Source organism: Denticeps clupeoides, chromosome 2, assembly GCF_900700375.1.
Source record: "Denticeps clupeoides chromosome 2, fDenClu1.1, whole genome shotgun sequence".
In the NCBI taxonomy this organism is placed as follows: Eukaryota; Metazoa; Chordata; class Actinopteri; order Clupeiformes; family Denticipitidae; genus Denticeps; species Denticeps clupeoides.
Window position 1 is genome coordinate 11,499,417 of NC_041708.1, and position 22,941 is coordinate 11,522,357.

General features: G+C 39.4%; 1 protein-coding gene across 3 annotated transcripts; it reads right to left on the reverse strand.

Moving 5' to 3' along the window:
• Positions 1 to 125: 125 nt before the first annotated feature.
• Positions 126 to 22,719, reverse strand: chuk (component of inhibitor of nuclear factor kappa B kinase complex). 3 transcript variants are annotated; one of them, XM_028969942.1, is made up of 22 exons: positions 22,435 to 22,719; positions 22,127 to 22,235; positions 21,916 to 22,010; positions 21,371 to 21,488; positions 21,217 to 21,286; positions 18,287 to 18,375; positions 18,101 to 18,190; positions 17,156 to 17,280; positions 16,014 to 16,121; positions 14,000 to 14,135; positions 13,387 to 13,581; positions 12,909 to 13,011; positions 8,467 to 8,590; positions 3,731 to 3,882; positions 3,411 to 3,472; positions 3,158 to 3,267; positions 3,040 to 3,089; positions 2,830 to 2,938; positions 2,605 to 2,752; positions 2,041 to 2,192; positions 854 to 953; positions 126 to 734 (listed from the first exon to the last, which is right to left on the reverse strand). In XM_028969942.1, exons 2-22 carry the CDS (start codon positions 22,229 to 22,231, stop codon positions 675 to 677), a joined length of 2,301 nt encoding a protein of 766 aa, XP_028825775.1. In that variant the 5' UTR covers positions 22,232 to 22,235; positions 22,435 to 22,719; the 3' UTR covers positions 126 to 674. The 3 variants fall into 3 exon arrangements, with proteins under 3 accessions (XP_028825775.1, XP_028825774.1, XP_028825776.1); XM_028969941.1 differs by having other exon boundaries at positions 22,127 to 22,240; XM_028969943.1 differs by lacking the exon at positions 126 to 734 and having other exon boundaries at positions 946 to 1,071; positions 22,127 to 22,240.
• Between the last annotated feature and the right edge of the window lie 222 nt (positions 22,720 to 22,941).

Below are 22,941 nucleotides of genomic sequence, written 5' to 3' on the forward strand. Positions count from 1 at the left end.
CAAACCCGGGGAAAGCATGATTGGCTCATCAATTCTTCTTATTTATCTCATTTTGTCTAAAGTGGTTTTATTGATACACCTTCTGCGAAACGAATCATTGGGAAAAAACAACACAGAGACACACCTCACCATAACAATAGTTTTATAGCTGAAGTGATCATGTTAACCCACACTTTGTGTGTTTAAATGTTTTCTTCAATAGTAAATGTGAATTTAGAAATACTATTCATCAGATCTTACGTGTTCATCACTAATTATGTAAATCTACACACATTTTCCATTCGGAACAACAATTTAAATGTCTGTTAACCATCAGAGCATTTGGTTGACATTCATAGTCATTATGATAATTCTATGTACACACTCAGAACAGTTCATTAAAGTGCACTTCTAAAAAATAGAAACCAATTAGAAATCACTTCAAAACAGTGCCCCGATTTCTCCTGAAAAACATCAGCAGCAGCACATCAGAGAGCATCTACAAGGTCAAAAGCAGACTGAACAAAGACTACATAAATTTGAGTATATGACTACATCAAGGCTAAAATGCTTAAGGTGGTTTGCTTGCTTATTTAAAATAAACACCACTTTTTGAAATATACAATAAATGAACTGAGCTGAAGTATAAAAGTATTACCAAAAACCCCTATGATAATTTTGTGTTATTTAAAAACTTATATATGCTGTGCTTTTGAGATTAAGGATTCATATTTTGTCCAGCTCCAATCCTGATCCTGAGAGAGAGAGAGAGAGAGAGAGAGAGAGAGAAGGTGTCTGTTAGAAGCAGAGCATAGTCAGACAGAACTGAGAATGGAGACAATGTACACTAATTAATTATGAATGCAACACCTACCATGATCCTCTCCGGTTTCTCCTCTGTCGACTCCTGCAGCAGACTTGTAAGCTGGTCCAGGTATTTCTGGTTTTCCTCCAATAAATGACTAACAGACTCACTAAAATGAAAGCAACAAAACAGCATTAACAGCAGGCTGCACTTCAATAATTACATATTATTAGAACATGGAGAGGCTTAGCTTGGGATAAGCTGTCTTCACCAGTGGCACTTGTTTCCTGTTTCATTTAAACAATATAGTCAATGTTATATGATAAGTATATGATTGGCGGAACATATTTAGATCTTTTAATCATGATTTTATCATAGAAAAAATGCTTTCTGTACTTTCTGCCAGTGGAAAAATGTAGTATAAGTACAGTAAAGCAACTTTGTCAGCATTCCTCATCTTATGACACCTCACCCCCCCATCTGGTGAGAAAATCTCACCAGATGTGAGATTTTCATGTCAGGCTGTGAAGATATTGAAAGAGATCTTATTTTTGGTGGTTTAAATTATAAAAAGTTTTTAATATTGTACAAGATGGCACTTGTACCTTTATCAGTTTATTAAGAGATTATGATTTATGTTTGTTTTAACCAGTGAGATCCCAGAAGCTCTGGTGATGCAGTCATATATACACACACACACACACACACTTAAAAAATTATATATAAAGGTGAAACTCCCAGTATGTATTCATAGTTTGAAGCAAAAGCCTCAAAAAAGAGGTGTAGTAAGACGGTATGGCAAAGAAGTCACAAAAATATAAAACCAAAATGTTCTTAAAAAAAATCAATTGATCATCACTGTATCCCAAATGAAATGTATTTTTGTTGCCTTCATTTTATCAAAGATCTTTGTTAAATAGGTTTCTTTTAATTATAAAAGGCAATTTTGTGTTGTGAGTGATAAATGATGGATGAGAAACAACCAAAAAAAATCACACATTAATTAAATCACTTGATCATTTACATGTATGTTTTTATCCATGTTCACCCTGCAGTTTTTCAAATCAATTTCTCATAAGCATGCCCATCACTAATCTTTGTTATTTGCTGTTAATGAAGTAATGTCTTCCTCTTAAAATAGCTTACTCCTTGCAAGAGAAGAAATCAATAAGAAAGAGTTTGGCACCCGAATTGTTAAGTGGTATTGATAAAATTATGATGTGTGCAGTCAAATAAGTGCATGTGTGATTGCTCACCTGTCCTGGGGTGTAGGGAGGGAGCAGAGCTGCTGCGGAGGGCACGGGGTGAGCTGTTGGTGTGGCGATGGGCTGCAGGCCCAGGTGGAGAGGTGCAGGGATCCACCCATATCAGAGCCTGTGGCAATAGATCCTCGGCTGGAATTCTGGGCCTGTAGAAAGAGAGCATCCAAATTCACATTCAGTGACCACAACGCTTTTAAACCATTCTTCTCAGCTTCCAAAATGAAATGCAGCAAATGCAGCAAGAGAGCTGAACTACAGGAGGTATAATGTTTAATGAAATGAGAGAAATATCATCCATATGCATCTTTCCAGAAATAACACCATGCTTTGTTGTTACACAAAGTATTGTGAAACACCTTTGCAAAATTCACATTCGGTTACACAAACACTCATATACAATAAACAGCATGCACAATTCTGGTGGACTGGACAGACTGTTTAATAAATTGAATACTTGAATACTTTCACTGAAAAACAAAAATACAGCAATGGCAAGTGGCGTTATGATTCTATAACTATACATGAGACTTAAGCTGGTGTATGCAAGTGGTCACTTACACAGGCAATCTTTAGCAGGTGCCAAAACTCCCTCTGTCTCTTCATCTGCATCTGCATGACTGTGTTTTCAGCCTCCTTAATGCTCTCAAGCGTCCTCTCAATTTTAGGGAAGAGGTTGATGATCTTCTGCTTGCTAAGCAAAATTTTGCTGTGGACAAAAGAGCTAAATGTATTGAAGGCCTGTATGGAAGGAGACTGTGTATGACTGTGTGTGACTGACTGTACCTGAGATGAGTGTAAAGCTCTCTTAGAACACGGTCTTGGTTCTGTACTGTCTGTATGATCACCTTCACCATTTCAGAGCTATCACTGTAGCCATGTTGAGGGTCTGGCACTAGAACACACAAACGCAAATAATAATAAAAAAACACAACAGATTTACAAATTATAGCAAACAAAAGTGAAACCCCCAGCAGATAAGTCATCATGTCTTACTTTTGCATTTGGCTTTCAACTGCTTGTAGAGCTCAATTGCGTTCTCCTCACTGGATCAGAAAAAGATGAATCAGACATAAGTGTACCAGAGGGGGGTACAATTAAATGACACACTCACAGTTGCTCCATGACTTCTGCCTGGCGACGGGCGTAAGGGCTCCTCTGCAGCTCGACAATCTCAGAGTGCAGAGCCATGATTTCCTCATCCAGGTGTCCAACCTCTGCCACCTAAATGTTCACAACAACAATCAATGTTACTTATTAGTTGCTTTGTTCATTAGGGAAGGCTTATGTGACTATATTATCAATGTTAATATGACAAGAACTGGTTCCAGAAGATCTCATGAATGAATGAATGGGGGGCTCCATACCTGGGCAAATGCTGCTGCCTTTTCCTCATTGTCCTGCCATGCTTTCAACATTTTCTCAGAAGCTAGAGCACACATACACACAACACACAAAAAACACACATACACAAAAAAGGAAAAAAATTAAATAACAAAAATAGCAAATAACATACAATCAAGACCTTTACCATCAAATTGTAATCTTAAAATATGGGCAATGAGTAAATAACCCCACGTGATTCAATCACCATCCCATTTTGCTCTACAGCATGCAGAAATATCCAAAATAATTCTAATACTACAAGAAAAGTGTGTTGTGGAGTAGGAATGTAGAAGAAACTCACAGATCCCATACTGCATTTGGTCACTGTATTTTTCCAGGTCATACTGAATGCTGCTCTTAAAGAAATCCAGCTTGGCCTTCAGCTGCTGGGACACTGAGAACATCACATGCTTAAAGCGTGTCAGGTTGGTGTTGTAGCGCAACAGGCTCAGCCTTCAAAGAAATCAAAGAGAAGAGGATAAGAACACAGATATAAACAGCCATAATATACAAATTATGCACAAAAAGCCATAATCAATGTACATGTGCGACATGTGTACATTGCAGATAATCTACACTAGCACCCCAGTCATATGTCTGCCCACTGAGTCACATGTCAGATCAGGCATTTTCAGCAGCCATTTAGCTAATCACTCTGTAATTGTGTAAATCATACAGTGTACATAAAATTATGAAAAATATAAAAAATGTTAAGTGGATTGTTACATCCCTATTTCTGCATGAACAGCAATACTGGAAAGATTACTTTGGAAATGTAATTTGTTACAGTAGTGTAACTATTTCAATTACTATATAAAATGTCACAGCCTTTGCAGGTCCCCATCAACAGCCATCGGGTCACTGCCACCTTAGACTCAGAAAATGGGATTACTCTGAACTGGCCGGACACTACACCCTGGACCGACAGTGTAGACCCACAGACAGTAGCAGTGACCTGAGTCCAGGGGGCTGGGCTGAGATTATCCAGGCATTGAAGACCTATTAAAGGGGCAGACTGACTGAAACCCCACCCCAATGTTGCCGCCGATGATTCCTGAAGCCTGAACAAGCCCGGCCTGTATTCCTCAACGAAGGGCCGTTAGAGGAAGCAGGCGAAAAAGGTTAGCCCCATTTCGCCATTAACCCTCTTTGTGAACTTTTCCAGCAGGTCCAATGAAAGCCCTCCTTCCTAAAAGCCCAAAAGGAAGATGACAACCTCTACCATTGTTGGGCACAGGCTCTGGTAGCGAATGAGGAGTGGCAGAGCTGGGGCCAATTGCCGCCACTACACTATGTGCTACAAAGGAGGGGTGTTCCCATAGGTGTTGGTGGCCCCAAGAGCAAAAACAGGTAATGTTCATCGCCCACTCCCATCCCCTTGGGGCCACCTGGGAGGGCGGAACACCCTGGATAAGATTGAAAATTGGTTCTTTGAGCTCCTCTTTGAGTGCCAGTTTAGAAGAAGTTCATGTAGGCTCTTGGACGAGGGCACCTGACCCTTCAGGATGACCACTGAGCACATTCAGGAGATGGAGGAACGGATCCAAAAGGTCAGGCCTCTGGTACGCAAGCACCTGAAGGAAGCCCCGGAAATACATGAAGAGAGGCACAGAAACTGCTATTCAACTGACTGTTCTAACCAAGGGAGCTTCAACCAGGTGACCTGGTTCTCAACCTAAAAAATTCTTCCCACTTGCCGGGACCCTATGTGGTGATTGTGAAGACTGGTTCAGGCCAGTGGAATATGCAGAACCACATCAACCACCAAAAGAAATGATCTGGTGTCAGTCTGGGGAGTCCCCATGACTGAAGGCAACAGCTGGCTGGACATCCGGCTCAGAGACCAGCTGAATGGACACAAATGTCAGGAGGTAAAAGAGCTCGTAGATCAGTTCAGTGATGTTTTTCCTCTATGACTGGGAGGACTCACATCATGACAGTGCACATCAGCAAGGTGCATGAGGCCCATCGCACTGCTATCGACAACGGATGCGCTCCATGGGGGTCATTGAGGAGAGCCATAGTCCCTGGTCCAGCCCGGTGGTCATGGTGCCAAAGCCAGATGGTATGTATCACCTCTGACTTCCGCAAGCTTAATGAGGCCTCATGATTCAACAACTACCCCATAAAGTGATAGAAAGACTGGGTGGTGCAGAGTTCAGCTTCAAGTGAAGAGAAGTGAAAGTGACATGATTGTCATTGTGAAACACACAGCACACGATGCACACAACGAAATGTGTCCTCTGCTTTTAACCCATCACTCTTGAGAGCAGTGGGCAGCCATGAGAGGACCTGGGGAGCAGAGTGCAGGGACGGTGCTTTGCTCAGTGTCACATCAGTGGCACCTAGGTGGTTCAGGATTCGGACAGTCAACCTTTTGATTACAGGTCCATTTCCATACCCACTAATCCACAACTGCCCCAAAGGCAACTGGCAGGTGCCACTGACCCCTTCCCCTCAGGACAAAATGACGTTCAATTTCTCTAGTGGGCACTGGCAGCACCTGACTCTCTAGTTTGTAGAACATGGGGTCCCAGCCTCCTTCCAGCAGCCGGTGGATGAGGTCATCAATTTCAAGAGTTTGTCCTGTCCGATAAAACAAAAATAGGGTTCCCAGAGACGAGCCAGTGGAACAGGCATTTCAAAGTGTAGTGATTGTCACGTGATACACAGCACACAGTGCACACAGTGAAATTTGTCCTCTGCATTTAACCTATCACCCTGAGTGAGCAGTGGGCAGCCATGATAGGCGCCAGGGGAGCAGTGCGTGGGGACGGTGCTTTGCTCAGAGGCACCTCAGTGGCACCTTGGCAGATCGGGATTTGAACCGGCAACCTTCTGATTACAGGGCCACTTCCTTAACCGCCAGGCCACCACTGCCCTTTCAGGCACTGAAGACAGTCCTGACCTATAAGCCGGTACAGACGAACGCGTCAAAAGGAGGACATGGAGCAGTCTGTCACAGGGCACCCCTGTCACCCGCCTCTAATCAGCAACAGCTGGCAGTGAGTTCACACGTCATGAGGCCCTGGCCCAGAGCTGATACAAGGAAGCCCCATAGGAAAACGTGGGGTCAGCAACCAGCATGTGCTTTCTGTCCGCATCCTTCTCTCACTCACCTCACTCACAGAGAGCGAAAACAGGGCACAACACGTAACGCACGGCACAGAGCACGGGAAGATCAAGAGCACAGAAGACTGCAATACACCTCCCCTGCCATGTTACAACCCCAGAAGACGCTGACCAAGCCCCCTTCACCATACTTCATTGTAATACAATAAACAGTCTCTCTGTGGTGTGTTAGAACTTATAACAATGTCTGTGGTTTTCCTCCTTTAGCCTCCCCTGTGACAAAATGTAATGTAACTAATTACATTTGATTATTCATTCATAATTTAAAAAAGTTAACCATTTAATCTGGCAGCGTTTACCTTGTATAGCAGTACTAAACATTTAATAAATATAATAACAGCCACCACATGGTCAGACTTCAGGCCTCATTTTAAGATCATGCAGTTATAATCCACTGCTAACTAAAATATTTAACATTCAATAGCATTGAATAATGTGAGAAACTTTATGGTTGGTTCCTCCACCCTTCCTCACCTCCATCCCAGTAAACCACACCTGATCAATGTTAAAACACACCTAGCAGGTCTGTAGCATCCAATCTTCTCCAGCATATTGCCTTCCATGGGGTGTTGCAAGATGATACAGTTTGTTAACTCCATCTTGGTTAATGAGCCTGCTTCAATTGTTTCTACTGGTGAAAGTAGAATAGCTACATAGCTAATATGTACACATCTTATCCAGACAAATCCAGGTAATTCTCCAAATCTGTCATTTTGGATCTGTGCTTCAACATCATTTTCATATAAGAGAATGCAAATGAGCACAAACAGGTTGATCCAATAAGTGCAGTCAAGTTCGAGGCTGATATTCTGAGGTTGGGATACTTTTGTTCAAGCAGGTTCTAGAACTCTCCGTTCATGCCTGTATGATAATCTCATTCCCAAAAGCAGAGCTATCCAAGTGGAATAGAGAAAATAATTAGTTTTGTAATCATGATGCACAGCAAGCACAGCACACAGTGCACACAATGAAATGTGTCCTCTGAATTTTACCCACCAGTGAGCAGCCATAAATGGTGACTGAGAAGTTCAGCAAGTTCAGAAAGTCTAGCTCTAAAACTCTAGGAAATCTTGTTTTGGGCAGCAACTATTCAAAATCGAATCCTGCTTAGACATCTAACATCTGTGTACAGAAGCAGGTCCATGTGCTCTACAACCATTGCTGGAGCAGTATTGGTTTTGATGAAATTGACTTTAATTTCCATCAAAACCAGCTCTTATTAACAAATTCCATGAAAGTGTACCAAATATTGGCACACCACCTTTAGTGTGTTCTTTTTAATCATACACAGATCTGGTGTGTTCTTTTTAATTATAAATGGTCAACAGCTTTTCTTTGGCACTCATATCTCCAAAAAATATTTTGCTACACAGATAAAGAAGTGCAACATTCATCAGATCAGTTAACTCATCAAAATTGGAGAGAAACACTCACATGTGTATTATTTTTTTATTTGCCTCCACATCTTCTGCCATACTCTCACATAGGCTTGAAACTGTGCTCAGAGATCTATGATTTTTAAAACCAGATCTATGATTTTTAAAACCAGCATCTGCAGCCTTGACAAATGCTTCTTTAACAACTTTACAGTCCTTGACTATTGTGTGTGGAGGTTTTAGCAGCAGGGAACTCGGGTTTCATACCTTTTGTGCATCATTTTGAAATTGAGCTCCTTCTGCATATAAGACATATATATTTCTAACTCTGAATGAAAATTATATATTTCTTCTTCAGACATGTTTACAATACAGGATTTGTTGCACGCTGAAAAATGGGTGCAATTTAATTAAACCTTTTCCTATAGTAACATAACAGATCATTTTTTTGGTAAAAAAATTACATAACACTGTTACATGCAACTGGTTATTACCCCACCCAGATGAACAGGCAGTGTCAGGGACATACATTGCAGCTCTCTGGCCCTGGAAAAGTCGGCTGTAGTCCTCTCTCAGGCCACAGATGTAGCTCACTGCCTCCCCCCACACTTTCTTCAGAGCGCTGAGGGGCAGCTGGGTCTTCGTCTCCCGCACTGCAAATACAACACATTACTGCTGGTTGGACATGAGCACATCCAAATGAAACAGTCACCTCTGGCTGAATCTTAACTGTATAATTGCTTGCAATACTAAGCACTGTGTATAAGAAATAAAATAGTACTTTCTTGCCTCTACACAGGAAACGGTTCAACAGACATAACACAATATCACACAGGATAATTAATACATATTAACAAATCCATAAAATACATTTAAAAATGCATTCCTAAAAGCAAGACAAGAGAGTGGTCTATCGAGATATTTTTGAAGTGTCTCAGTTTATGTTCAGAGCAACTGTTGAGGAAGCACATCACCAAAGGTCAGCCCACCATCAGATGTTGAACAGCTTTATAGTTGGACATTTGTGCCACAGGACCAGACTGTAAATTTGTAAGAATCCAAAAGAATATGTAGAGAATCTCCATTTCTGTTACAAATAAAGCAAGTGTTCTCCCCTTCTTGGTTTTACTGCAGATATAGTCCACAGTGTGACCATAAAAAGGCACAACTATCATATCAGGGCTCTAGACTAACCTTTTGCACTGGAGCACTTTTTAATTTCGATGTCCATATAGACAAAATTGAGTTGTAAATTGTTAACCAGATCGTTAGTCAATTCAATTCTTTAATTGAAGCACAATTTTAGAAAAAAGGTAACTTACTGAAAATGTGCTGGTGCTTAAAGTGCTCCACAGAACTGATATGTAATCTAAATATAAATAAAATTTAAGCAGGGGAGAGCGGACACTTGGCCAGTACATTTATTGCTGCATGTAATATGTTTTATAGATGCATTTAGATTTTTCAGCATTTAATTCCTATAATTTTACTCAAGCTTGGGCTTGTAAATGACTAGTCAGGTGAGCATTAGAGAAAAAAATCGATGCTGAGGCAGTGAAATGTTAGTCGTAACATTGAGAAACAAGGTCGCATGTGCACTCAAAAGCCTTGCACATATATATCTGTGACAACCCCCTATGCCCTTCAGGTCCTGGCCTGTCAATTCACATTGTCAATGCAGTACTGGGTGCTGTCTTGGTTTTTGTAGGCACCTTATTATTACCCCTTCAAACTGGCAGCCATTTTGTCTCCTGTATCTTTTTGTCCTGTTTCACTCCCTGTATAATGACCAACTATTGTCACAGCATTCCACACACTTACATTTCCTCTAGAGATCCCTGTATAGGTTCCATTCCTGTTATTTAATTTAAATAAATTACAGTTTGCTGTAAGTTGTGACATTTGGTTGTCAATATTTATGTTGTAGTGTGGAATGAGCCTGCAGTAATATGCAATCAGATTTGTGCCAGAAATAGGAAACAAAAATAAGCTGTTGAAATCTAAAATAAAAATGTAATAAAATGTAAAAAAAAAATGGACAACATATGTTTTTGGTTACATCTCTCTCTTTTTTAATTTTTGCTTGTGGGACTTTCAATTTCGCTGATTGTTTTTTCAGTTTCAATGCTGGCTTTTCAGTTACTCCCCCCATTTTTACATTTGCAGTTCTGACACAGTTCTCTCGTGTGGGCGGGGCTTCACCACATTGGTAAGCATGTGTTTGAATGACTGCTCCGTTCCTCTGATCTAGTGATGGGAAGTTAGTTCTTTTGGCACAACTGTTAATGTATAATATGTGGCCTCATATTTAAGCCTTACTTGGCAAATTTGTGTTGATAAGCTAGGCTAAAATATGAGGCTCTCTGAACAGTCCCAAACTTCCCATCATTGACCTGAGCTCACTGTGAGATGTGCAGTTTATAATCCATATGTAAATGCAAATAGCTGTTGCTGCTCTGTATGTTCTTGAATCCTACATATCTCTTTGTGATAGTGTTCCAGGGACCGTAGCAGTCACTTAAATACCTTCTGAAAAGCAAACTAGCTTATTGATAAGTGAATTTAAGGCATTTACATTTATGGCATTTGGCAGACGCCCTTATCCAGAGCAACTTGCAATGTGCTTTCCTGTGACCATCAATTAAGTAATCGGTTTTGGTTCACTAGGACTCAATCCACGAATACAATCATTTTATTCACTCTGTTGTAGGTTTTTTCTTGCATAAGTCAGACTATAAGAAAGTTACAAGTTAGTCTAGGTATTCTCTAAAGAGGAAGGTCTTAACCTGCCCTTTGAAAATACTCAGTGACTGTGCTGTTCTGACCTTGAGGGGTCAGTTCAGGCACCAAGACAGAGAAGAGTATAGATAGAAGAGTATAGTACCTTCAGCGGTGGAGGGACCAGGTGAGCAGTACTGGAGGGTCAAAGAGTGCAAGGTGCAGTGCAAGGTATAATAAGGGCTCTGAGATAGGATGGTGCAACCCCCATTTTTGGAATTGTAGTTCAGCATCAGAATTTTGAATCTGATGCAGGTAACTACTGGGAGCCAGTGAAGGGAGCGTGTGTGAGATTTTGAGAGGGTTGAAAACCTTTCATGCTGCAGTATTCTGTATTAGTTAGAGAGATTACTAGGGACTAAACAAGTATCTGGATGGCCTGTGAAGTGAAGTGATTGTCATTGTGAAACACAACACAGCACAGCACAGCACACCGTGCACACGGCCAGTGAGCAGTGTGTGGGGATGGTGCTTTGCTCAGTGGCACCTTGGTGGATCGGGATTCGAACTGGCAATCTTCTGATTACAGGGCCGCTTCCTTAACCACTGCCCACTTCCTTAAAACACTGCCCGTGTTGATTGATAAGGGCAGCTCAGTCTGAAATTGTAGAGAAGAAATCTACATGAGCGGAAAGGCCTGGTCAAGAAGGAGAGTTGGTTGTCTATAGTTACTCCAAGGTTGTGTGCATTTGTAGGAGGAGAGATCTGAGAGTTGTTCGGGAAGATAGCAAGATCCTAATGAGGTGAAGAATCGGCTGGAATGAATATTAGTTCTGTTCTGGTGGGATTGCGGTTTAGATGGAATGTCAGTTACACACAAAGAGGTTTTTTAAAAGGCCTCTCCATGACTTCACCATCCAAGGTAAAACATAAATCATTTGAAATACTAAACTTGACATCACTAAAATGTGATGTCAAGGGTGGTGTTTGTAATTTTAACTGGAGTCCCATATCATTTGTTTCCAAAAATCACCAATTGTATCCTGTTTTGTCAGTCACTGACAACTTACAATTATTAATCAACACTTTATAATTGGGCTGAATGATTTATCGAATTCATGATTGTCTAAATGTGATTTCAAAATCGCAACACCTATAATAATTCTTGCACCCCTGACTGACCTAAAAGTTGTGTCTTTGAGACAGTCAGTCATGTTCAGCAATCAGCAGTGTAATTTCCCTCAAGCTTTACAATCAGTCCCAAGTTAAAGAGACACCCAATAACAAACACACCTACAAAACTCAACTTGTGCTCCACTGCTGAAAATGGGATACAGTAGATTCCCAAATAGTTGCTGTCAAAGACCTGGTGCAACAGATCCCTTCTATTACGTAGAAGGTTAGTTTTTGGGCATAGTCAACATCTTGCAAAAGGTAAGTGACACCTATGTTTGAATTCAAATTTGGAGCGACAATTCCAAAATGTTGCTACAATTTAGTTAAATCTTACCTTTTTATTGTTAACAAAAATACTATTTTAGCAGATAAATAAAATTAACTTGTGCTCTACTCTGAATGCATGTTCATTGCAATTTAGTTTAATTAGCAAATCTAATCACAATCTAATAAAAAAATTACATGTTTCCATATGTATTTCAAGAGCACACCAAAAATCCATTTGCAACTTTTGAATCAAGAACATCATCCTATAGATCAAAACTGGAGTGAATTGGTGGGTAATATAGACCCATGGCCACACCCAGGTCCAAGCTTCTGTTCACATAGAGGGGCTTGCAGGACATTGCTAAAAGTGATGTCCATTATGGGATGCAAGAAAATACTCACCTAACACATAATGTTGCTGCTGATCAAGTGTAGTCCAAAGCAAGAAAATCCCTAAATATTAACTGATTGGGTGTTCAGTATTCCTCTAACTAAAAATCTGAAACAGCTCTTACCTGATCAGATGTGGCAGTAATTAGTAATAGAAATACCATTATCAGTCCATTCTTAATCCCTATCGTACTCCACTGAACATGCCAAATGAAGAGTGGTCGGGAACATGAGCCAGAGGACCACAAATTCACTGGTTCAAACCACATTTACTGCCCTTGTGTTCCTGAGCAAGACGCTTAAGCCGGAATTGCTCTAGTGGGACAGTCCCTGTAACTAAATCACTCTGCTCAGTCTGCTAAATGCCATCAATGCAAATGTCATAGTCCTGAAGTTAACATTCCAGCATGACTTCCATACCTATAAAATTGACGCTTTCAGGTAGAGGTCTTGCAGTGAAGGGTCCATTGTACTTAGTCAGGCTTTTGTCAAACAAGTACACAACATAGCTGTCCCACCCTCTCTGGAAAACAAACAAACACAAAAAAGTTTAACTGATGTCAGTGGAAGCAAGCACCATTCTTAGATTTACCATTTAGGTATCTAGGGGGACCATCATTAGCACTAAAATCAAATTACAAATAGTTAAAAAAAACATAATGGGAATTTATATTTTATATTTTTATATTTCTCTATATATTTTTTATATTTACAGCATTTATCAGACGCCATTATCCAGAGCGAGTGTTACCCACTAGGCTACTACCACCCATTTCAGAATACAGTGTTAAGTTGATAAACTGGATGGTTACATAGTTACAATGACATTATAGGCCAGGGTCACATCTAGGTTCATGACAATTTGGAGAAGACATTCTTTCAAAGTCTTTTAACGTACCACCCCATCCAGAACACACTGGGCCGCAGGCTTCCTGGGGTCCAGTGACACTCCAGTTTCCTGCAGGAGCTCCTGGTTGAGATGCTCAATGCCAGTGGTTGCCTCAATTCGCTGCTGCAGAGAGTGGAGCCCCTCATCAGGACTGAGCAGGAATGAGTGTAACTGTGTAGTCTTCAAGTTAAGTATATGAACCACCTGCACAATCCATTAAAAAAAAAAAAAAAAGAAAGGACCAATCAGCACACAGCAAACAGGTCAGTGCTTTAGTTCTGTGGATGTCTTCGCTTATGGCACATTCATTAGTTCACCAATCAGAATGTTTGTAATTTTTTTGTATAGTATTGGTTGTGTTTTGAGAACACCACCTCCTTTCTATGTGTCTTTAAACACTATTTTGAGGAACCTATTGTAGCTCCTACTTCAGAGTAGTTGCTCCATTAGTGACGTAGGTCTATGCTGAATATATGACTGGGTGTAAAATTGGGTTCTTCTTCATCTTTGATATGTTTCTAAGATGAAGAATTATCACTTGTCACTGAATTATAACCTGCAAAAAAAATGCAAAAACAATGTGTTTAATTATGCAGCAAAACTGTCAGTATAAAGGGCAAACCTTCATGTTGAGGATCTGGTCCAGCAGAGCAAAACACTCAGGCTGTCTGGTGTCAGGGTTCACTGGCCCACCCCTCTGCACTGGGTCCCACTTCAGCATCAGCTGGAGGAGGCTCTCAAGCAGACCTTTGAGAGTGCTGCAGAAATGGAAGACAGATAAAAAGATTCAGAACTCCTAACATGCTGTGCTCAAGGCTGGCCAGATGAACTCCACACCAGAACCTGGCCACAAAAGAAATTCATCAATCCAGGAGAATCTGAGATTGAATCACGTCAGCATCATTCTGCTTTCCAAGTTCTTATAAATGACTAGGTTGAATGTTATGGGAGGAGCTAAACATTCACAGGTAACCATTCACACTAACCCTAACATACTCTCAAGTAATGCAGCCAAAGCATAAGTGACATAAAATATCATAAACCCACTAAATAACATAATTTAGTAATTACATTATATTTTCAGAAATAATCACAACTGGGCTATGAACAACAACATTTGTACAATTTATGATTTTAAATCTTGTTTATTGGCTATGAAAGTCTCTTAGAATAAAGAAGTCTGACAGTCTATCATTTTCCTACTCCTTTCTGCAGTTTTGTTTTTATCCACTGGCTAGTACACAAGAAAATGAGACAGAAAAAAATAGTTTTAGAAATTCTGGGGAAGTATAGGATGAAAAAAATATGCCGCTGATTTTCAAAAAAAAAATGTGTCAAAAAATATGCATTCAACATGAATCATTTCAAATCTGTAAATCAGGATCGCAGACTGCAACTTAGCTAATTAAAAATTCACCTGGTCACATGATCATTAGAGCATAGAATAGAACTGATGGTGGAGACACACTAATCCTATCCATAAATTAATGTTGATACCATGATATAGCACCACCAACTTGTGGCTATGGAGGGAAAGTTTCCCTCAGGTTGACTGAATTATTTTTCAAATGCTCAGTGTCGGGGGGCTCAAAACGTAAATGTGGTTGACACCATTACTGAGCATCACCCTCTGCACATAATGCATTTAACTTTCCACTGCTTTTAACCCATCCCCCTTGGTGAGCAGTGGGCAGCCATGACAGGCACCCGGGTAGCAGTGTGTGGGGACAGTGCTTTGCTCAGTGTCACCACCTATTTGCAGATTTGTATCGATTTACTGCCAGTCTGAAGCCACATGTCACTCTTTACATGAAAACAAAAGCTACAATAATTGTAGAGGATGGCCTGATCCAAGCCAATATAGACTGGATTCGTCTGAGAGTGATTTTGTTTCTGTGCCTCCAAAAGCTTCTGAATTTAGCCTAAATATCTGCAGCTGATGTGATGCAGCACAAGATTTGCAGGCCGTTGTAGGGATGGAGACAACAATCAATTTTTTGCTTGTGCTGTTGCCAGTTTTATTCTATAAATAGACCCTTTTTTAATTTTTTCCTTATTTGCTGCCATTTTGTGCAGTGTGATTTTGTGATTTCAGAAACCTAAACTTGCAATAATGAAGTTCTTCATTGAAAAAAAAAAAAAAGAATTTGTGTACCATGTGACATTGTGGATTGCATCAAGACCAGAATGAGTTACTTTAAGCCAGCACTTTAATTGGCCACATGAATTTGAACGGGCCTTAAAAATATATGTAACGTGATAGCTATACACCCTCTTTTAAGTTTGTTACCTGAAATAATGATGTGAAATTTTATAATGCATTATGTGAGGGGTTGTGCACAGTGATGGCATAAATCATGATTACATTTTTTGCTGATAGAAGCACCAAGCTATGAAAAAGGCCAGGGTCACATCTAAGAAAAAAAAACTTAGAATTGCTGTGTGCAGTAATGTTTGGATCTGAACAGAAAAACATGGACCGCCCATCGTTATCAACATGCAATATCCAAATCATGTTCTGGTGTGACCAAACGAGAAGTTTAGTAGCACCAATGGGATGAGTGGAAAAGCCCTGAATGCTTCTTTATATGGATGCTGTGAAAGCAATTGGAGGTCTTTGGGAAGATTTGGCTCACCTGCTCAAGTTGTTGGGGTATGGCAAGCTAGTGGAGAACCGCACTTCTCCATTCATATCCTCCACTGCCATGATGTCCTTAGGACCTTTGTGGCGCACCTTGTTTGTCCTACGAACAGTAAAATACCAGAGCAGCCTTTGTTTAATCACATTCCACATAATGCCACATTCCATAATGACAGACTGACAGGCTCACACAAACTTATTTAATGACTCCATTAGTCTAGAAGCATAATAAAGGGGAAAAAAAACAGGACAAAAAAGAATCTTCCGTGTGAAAAATTACACATGCAGTAAAAACATTTGTTTGGAGCTGGAAGCATGCAATATAATGTTCATATTCAAGAATTCAGTCCAACTATAGACTGATTTGCTTAACTTGTATATGTGGAAAATGGAGTCCTAGGAATCCATTTTCAGCACTGAGCAGTGCTGAACAAAGTGCACAAGTTGTGTACTTGACAAGGTACAATTTTGAAAAAAATAAAAGGTCTTCTTTTAAAACACCTTGAGTTAAAGTACAAAAGTATTTGCCTTCAAAAGTACCAAAAGCAAAAGTAGTTATTTAGTATGATCCTAATGTTTTGTAAGAGAGCTCTTGCATAAATTTAACAGAATATCTTTCATTTGTCTGATGTTCAATGTTTTGTGCTTATGATCATTCAAATGAAGGCAATCAAGCTCCATTAGGTGAAGCACAGTGACTATTGAATAAAGGGTTTGAGAACAGAAGATTAGTTACAAACCTGGTCAAGTCAGATTTACTGTTATAAAAAGTGGTGTTTGCATAAATTCAGACGCAAGATGCATGGGTGATGTCAGGGGGCGGGGCAACTCTTCCCAGTTTTATGATTTTAAGTCAAAACTAAACATACAATTACATTAGATGCCTTTACAAGCAATAACCTTACTTATAACACAGTGTTAACATGACTTAATCAAACAAGGGTTAACAGCCTAGAAGTAGCTGGTAGTAATTAAAGGTACATCACAATCCAGGAAGGTCAGGCTTGTAAATTAAAGTTTACTTCATATCACCAAAGGTTCACTGAGAACAGAATGACTGTAGTTCCTCATAGTATTTCACCAGAAATCAAACCGATGTGCTGTTTGCTTTCATATGAAATGGCGCGATAGCCTCACCATTGAACAGGTTGCAGGTTGTGCAGAAAGGGACGAAAGCCACAGCTGCATTCGAAAACCATTGTGCCAAAACTCCAGTAGTCCACAGTCACTGTGTAGGGCTTGTTCTCAAAGAGCTCTGGGGCCTGGGACAAAGAATTAAACCCTTCTGAAAGCACCATTCACATCACATCATTCACAGACATTTGACAAGCAACATATTATTTATTATGAGGTGAAGTTTTGAAAGAAAGATTAAAGCTGCTACAGCACTCATCTAATGCTCAGGAGAGAAAACTGCTAACTGCTAGAAAAAAAATTAAGATATCTCATATACACCATACCACGCAGACCTCTTACTAAAACAGCATATGAAAAGTTCCACATTTCTAGTTACAGTAGGTGGTTACAGGAGACAAATTAATCAAGAACATATCACTCATGACACTACCATTGTTGCTCAATGGAAAATTGCAGTTCTGCACCAAAGGATCAGCATATTATGTTGCTTATGTCAAGTGGGGATACACATGGCAGTGTATTTGGTGCCTGTCCAAAGCCCGCTAAATGGGAAGGGCTTGTGTAAAGAAGGGCATTCAGTATAAAACTTTTGCCAGGTGAATTGTGCGGACAACCAGCCCAGCTGACCTGCTTTGGCAACCGCTAATGGTAGAAGCCGAAGGGCAAAGAGTTAAGGCCAAAGTTAATTAGTCATGAATGTAATTGCACGTAAACCCTACTCAATAGTGTTTATGTCAATTTCCTCAAATTAGTGTTTCAATTGTTATAGGGAAACAAATTTCAATCTCTAAACAGTAAGGTGGTTACGTGTTATTCCCTAGGCTACTACCACCCCACTGAACTGTGCTTGCAGCAATACATACTGATGCTGTGGATTATTTGCATAAACAAAAGAAACAAAATGTTTATGCAGGTAATACATATTTTTGAAAGGATCTTTCTTACCAGGTACTGCAATGTGCCAACGAATGAAGTACACAAGCTGCCCTGATCCAGGTCTTTGGCATAGCCCAGGTCTATAATCTTATGAACAAGCTGCAGGGAAACAGGAACGGATGCATAAATAGAAAATGGTCTCTATCCAGAGCTGCAAAAAACTAAATATGTGATCATAATACGAAGGTGAACAACCTTTCCATTGATCTCCTGAAGCACAATGTTCTCCGGTTTCAGGTCTCTGTGAATGATCTTGTTTTCATGTAGGTACTGAATACCTGACCCTGTTGATGAAAAATCCCAAGCACATCAAGTAGGAACCTTATATGAACCATCAGTAGTTCTACCTGTGAAGTGATGCAGCAGAACATGTGGCTTTTGCGGGAAAAATTAAATAACCAATTTGTGCAATTTTTCATACAAAATTAATATATAGTATTTCATGTTTAAAATGCAAACATAAGATTGAAAGTGTTATTTTTCACAGCTCTAGGTGACTTTCATATAGCATGCAATCGGCCAATCAACTTCAGCGGGGTACAAACTATCTTACTATGTTTATTTACTTATTTATTTTGAGTCACATGTGCTCATGTTATAAATAAATTATATGAGATAACTGCTTGTTTGCATAAAAAATTTGATTTGACTACATTATTGGCAGCTGTAATGGCAAACAATGCAAACGTTGTCCTATTTAATCCTGATTGAGGAAGAAGAAACAAAAAAGGTTGTGGACAATCTATAAAAGGCTCTAGGTATGGATCTAAATAAAGTGAATACTGGTGAATCTTCACTTCCTGGTCACATTCACCACATCAACCTTTAAACAGTTGCCTCGTTTCACTGCCACATCTGCCTTCAGACAATGTGTTCAATTATATTAATACAATTAAGCAATTAATTATCCATATAATTTATATGGATAATTATTTATGAGCGAAATAAACCTATGCAATCACCTGATGCTATTTCTTTTTTGTTGACTCTCCAATTTTTTTAGATTACCGTTAGTATATCTATATCTACTTTATTTACTCTGTTTCACCAAAATAGATAAAAGTGACAAAAAGATAACATCTGAGTACTGCAGAGTTTCCTGGACAAAGAAACTCTGCAGTACTCAGAGAGAGAGAGAGAGAGAGAGAGAGAGAGAGTATATAATTGTATGAAATTAGACCAAGTGTCTGGTTATCCTTGCAATTTTTCTGATTTGAAGTTCTGTAATTGCTCAGTACTGATTAGTTGGTTGGATTGGTTGGATTAGCCTTAAACATAGACAGGTGTGTCCAATCATGAGAAAAGGTATTTAATTCCAAGTTGTGCTTCTTGGACTCAAGCAACTCTCAAAATATCTGAATGTTTGAGGCCTGTAATCAGGAAATGGAAGGCCACAGGCCAACAGTGGCTGTTAAACAGAGGTCTGGCAGGCCAAGACAAATAGTGGTGTCTATTTAGAGCATTATGAGAATGGTTAGACAACCTACAGATCACCTACAAAGACCTGCAAGAACATCTAGAATGATCTGTACATCATTCTACAATTCATACATCTGTATGGCAGGGTGATGAGGATGATTCTGCTCTCACAAATAGTCACTTTTGATATGCAAAAGATCATTTAGATAAGCCACATTCATTTTGGATTGTTTTTGATTATTAATATGTTGACAGCAATGTACGCATGATCTTTAACAATGTAGGTACCATGATTTCAAAACAGAAACCTCAACATATCCATAAAGTATTTTCATTGATTATTTTACACAAATCTAGCACAATAACAAATTAATATTTAATGAGAAAAATGATCTGCTCATCCAAACTCATTAGGACACATACAAATATACTTGACTCTAATACATTTAAAAGATGTTTTTTTTCTTTTTACGGTGTTATCAAGCTTTGAACAATCAAAAAAGATTGAACAACCTGAAACACTGGGTGTTCACAGCTCTTAAACAAAACCTTCAGAACCAGAGATGAAATGAATAATTCACTAATTACTTCATTCACAAATGACGCACTTTATTACGTCCAGGCTTTATAGCTTTAGTGATGACTTATGACTGATTTGTTTTGTAAATTTTCCTACTTTCACGTCTTTGGGTCACTGGTCTGAATCAACATAGTGATGATGCATCAGTGTCGCGCCACACGTTCTTGCCTAAGCATTTTGTTTGTTTCTGTGTCCACTTGACACTGGAAACAACGCCCCATGATATGAAAGACAGCAAAGCAGTCCAAGATAGGACAGAATGAGTCAAGGAGTAACAGCAGGCAAAGTCTGCAAGTCTTCAAAATTGGAGAGTGCTTGCATGAAGTGTGCTTGGACACGTCCAATATGTCCTGTTTATGACAGACCTTTTTAGGTTCTGCTGGGTCCATTAACCATTGCCTCTTTGTTCTATGTTTTAGCATGAAGCAAAACCTCCTGGCTCCAGTTTCTCTGGACATCTGATGCATTCCTGTGATGTCTTCTCACTAAATTCACAAGTAGGCCACCACAAATTTTGAAAGACTTATGTCCAACTAATGTACTAAAGTGATACACTACTTCAAAATAGGTTTGTGCCTAGTGAACCTGCCTTGTGCCATGCATAAGTGCAAAAACAGAGCCCTCTGATGAACAATTATGAATAATGTTGCATTGGCGGGAAGAAAAAGTAAACTATGTGCTGACACACATGACTCCATGGACACATGCTTTTTTAAAACTGAGTATAATTAGCACCTCCACTAACACAAAGTGATTTATGTGTAAACTTGTACAGCCTCTCTTCTACTTGATATGCAACATTTCAGAATAAAAATTTTCAAAATGAAAATACAGTGAATGATTTAATATACATTAATATAGCCTTTCAGCTTGGGGTCAAAGTACATGTGTAAATCCATCATGCACTTTCACACCTGTGAAAGCCCTAGATGATAAGGTTATTGTTATATTTTGAAACGTTGCATACCTTAAAAGTGCAGCAAGTGGGAAAATCACAGGGGGCGCAAAATATAAAAGAGTTCCACAAAAACTGCATTCCTTGAACTACATTTGTTCCGAGCTGGAAAAAGCCCAAAAGGTTCTACCAAAAGGTCATCTGCTCCCGATAAAATTTTAAACATCTTACCCACATCATTGAGTAAAGACAGAACTTCACTTTCTTTCAGTCCACAGCAATTTTCGGGTCTACTTAGCAGCTGTGAACAATAAACAAATAAATAAACAACAGACCAACCACAACGGTAATAAACATGACTTCAGAATTAGGTACTTTTGGCTACCTTACGCAGATCTCCCTTGGAGCAGTACTCCATGGCTAAAAGTGGTAAATCATTAAGTGCTATATGCTTCATCTCTTCTGGTACATCTCTGGCAGTCACCACGTTCACATTTTCCAACCTGTGTATGTGACAGAGCTTTTAATTGGGCAATGACTGGGCAATAATATGGGAAATGGTTAGTAAATACATGAGCTGAATTGTACATCCTAAAAAATTGTCCCTACTATTGTGCAAAATGTAACTACACTAACATCTACCTTTAAAATAATGATGAAAACTTCAGAGATATATCATGACACTCAAAAACAAATTTGAGAATAAGTAATAATATAAATGTAATCTAGTTTAAGCAATTTTATCTACTATGATTATATCAACATTGAGGCAGCAACTTTTCACATGGCTGTCTAACTGTGGAATAATATTCAATTATGCCTACTTATGGTGCAACTGAGATGAAACAAATAACAACATATTGCAATGATTTGGACTTAACCGTTTTTCTCCCATAAGTGAGCAAGTTAGAAAAGTGATTGCCAACAAACTTTTTCATGATCTGAATTTCCCGACTCCATCTGTCCTTGTTTTTGGCATTCAGTTCCAACCGACAGAGTTTTACAGCAATTTTCTCAGAGGTCTCCTGAAAAAATAATAACAAAAAACACACTCGGATGCATAATCAATTAAGAGAATTTTTTTTCTATTATGTTGCATTAAGTGGAAGGTTTATTATTATTGATTAACGAAACTACTGACCATATGCTGATAAAGGTAAACATGGCCGAACCCGCCGGTGCCGAGCCGTTCCTTCAGCGCCCAAGAACCGCACACCTGGTTCTGTCTGAACGGGGGCTTCTCCATTCTGCTGTACTTTCATTATATTATTAAAGAAAATGTTAAAAACAGCTGTATTCAACATCTGTGGTGTATCAATGTATCAATCATAAGGGCTAATTGCTGTTTGCTGCAGTTGATACTGCTGCTGCTGAACCACGATAAACAAGCTAAGCAAAAAATAAAGCGACTACATACTGACATTTACAGGCATACAGGCTTTTATTTACCTTTAATGAAAAAGGCTGGTCACCATTTTAACAGCAACTTCAGTGGGACTATAGTCGCTTCCTATGAAACGTAAACATTCTTAGCCAGACACTGCTAATAACTCTACCACCGCCTCCATTATTGTCTCCATTACAGGAACCGATTCAACGTAGCGTCCAAAGGTGGTACTTTAAGTCAATAGTTATCCAGTAATTCTGATAAAAACTATTTATTTGTTAGCTAACTTGCTAGTCAGCGCAACCACATAATAGTGAAGAAGCATATCTTGAGGCGCATGCGCGTCTTTGACACCTGAAATGCAGTACTGCACACGCGCAGTGATTGGACTGATTGCGTTGCGTCACATCTGACAGCGTGACACATAGACATAGAAATTACTAGACGTCGCATTCGTTGTGTGGACGCCATATGTCAGCGCGTCCGCCATATTACGAGTGGCAAGTCCACCCTGTAGAAATGGAACCTGGGATTTTTAAATAAAAGAATGTGCAAACCCTAACGTTTTT

What these genes read in the sequence shown, in the direction of transcription:
- chuk (XM_028969942.1), bottom strand. Translation starts at nt 22,231, where the DNA reads ATGGAGAAGCCCCCGTTCAGACAGAACCAGGTGTGCGGTTCTTGGGCG. An exon ending in GCAGAAGTCATGGAGCAACT is followed by an intron (nt 3,090 to 3,157) that starts GTGAGTGTGTCA and finishes TTTCTGATCCAG; the next exon opens with TGAGGAGAACGCAATTGAGC. An exon ending in CTCCCTACACCCCAGGACAG is followed by an intron (nt 954 to 2,040) that starts GTGAGCAATCAC and finishes CTTTCATTTTAG; the next exon opens with TGAGTCTGTTAGTCATTTAT.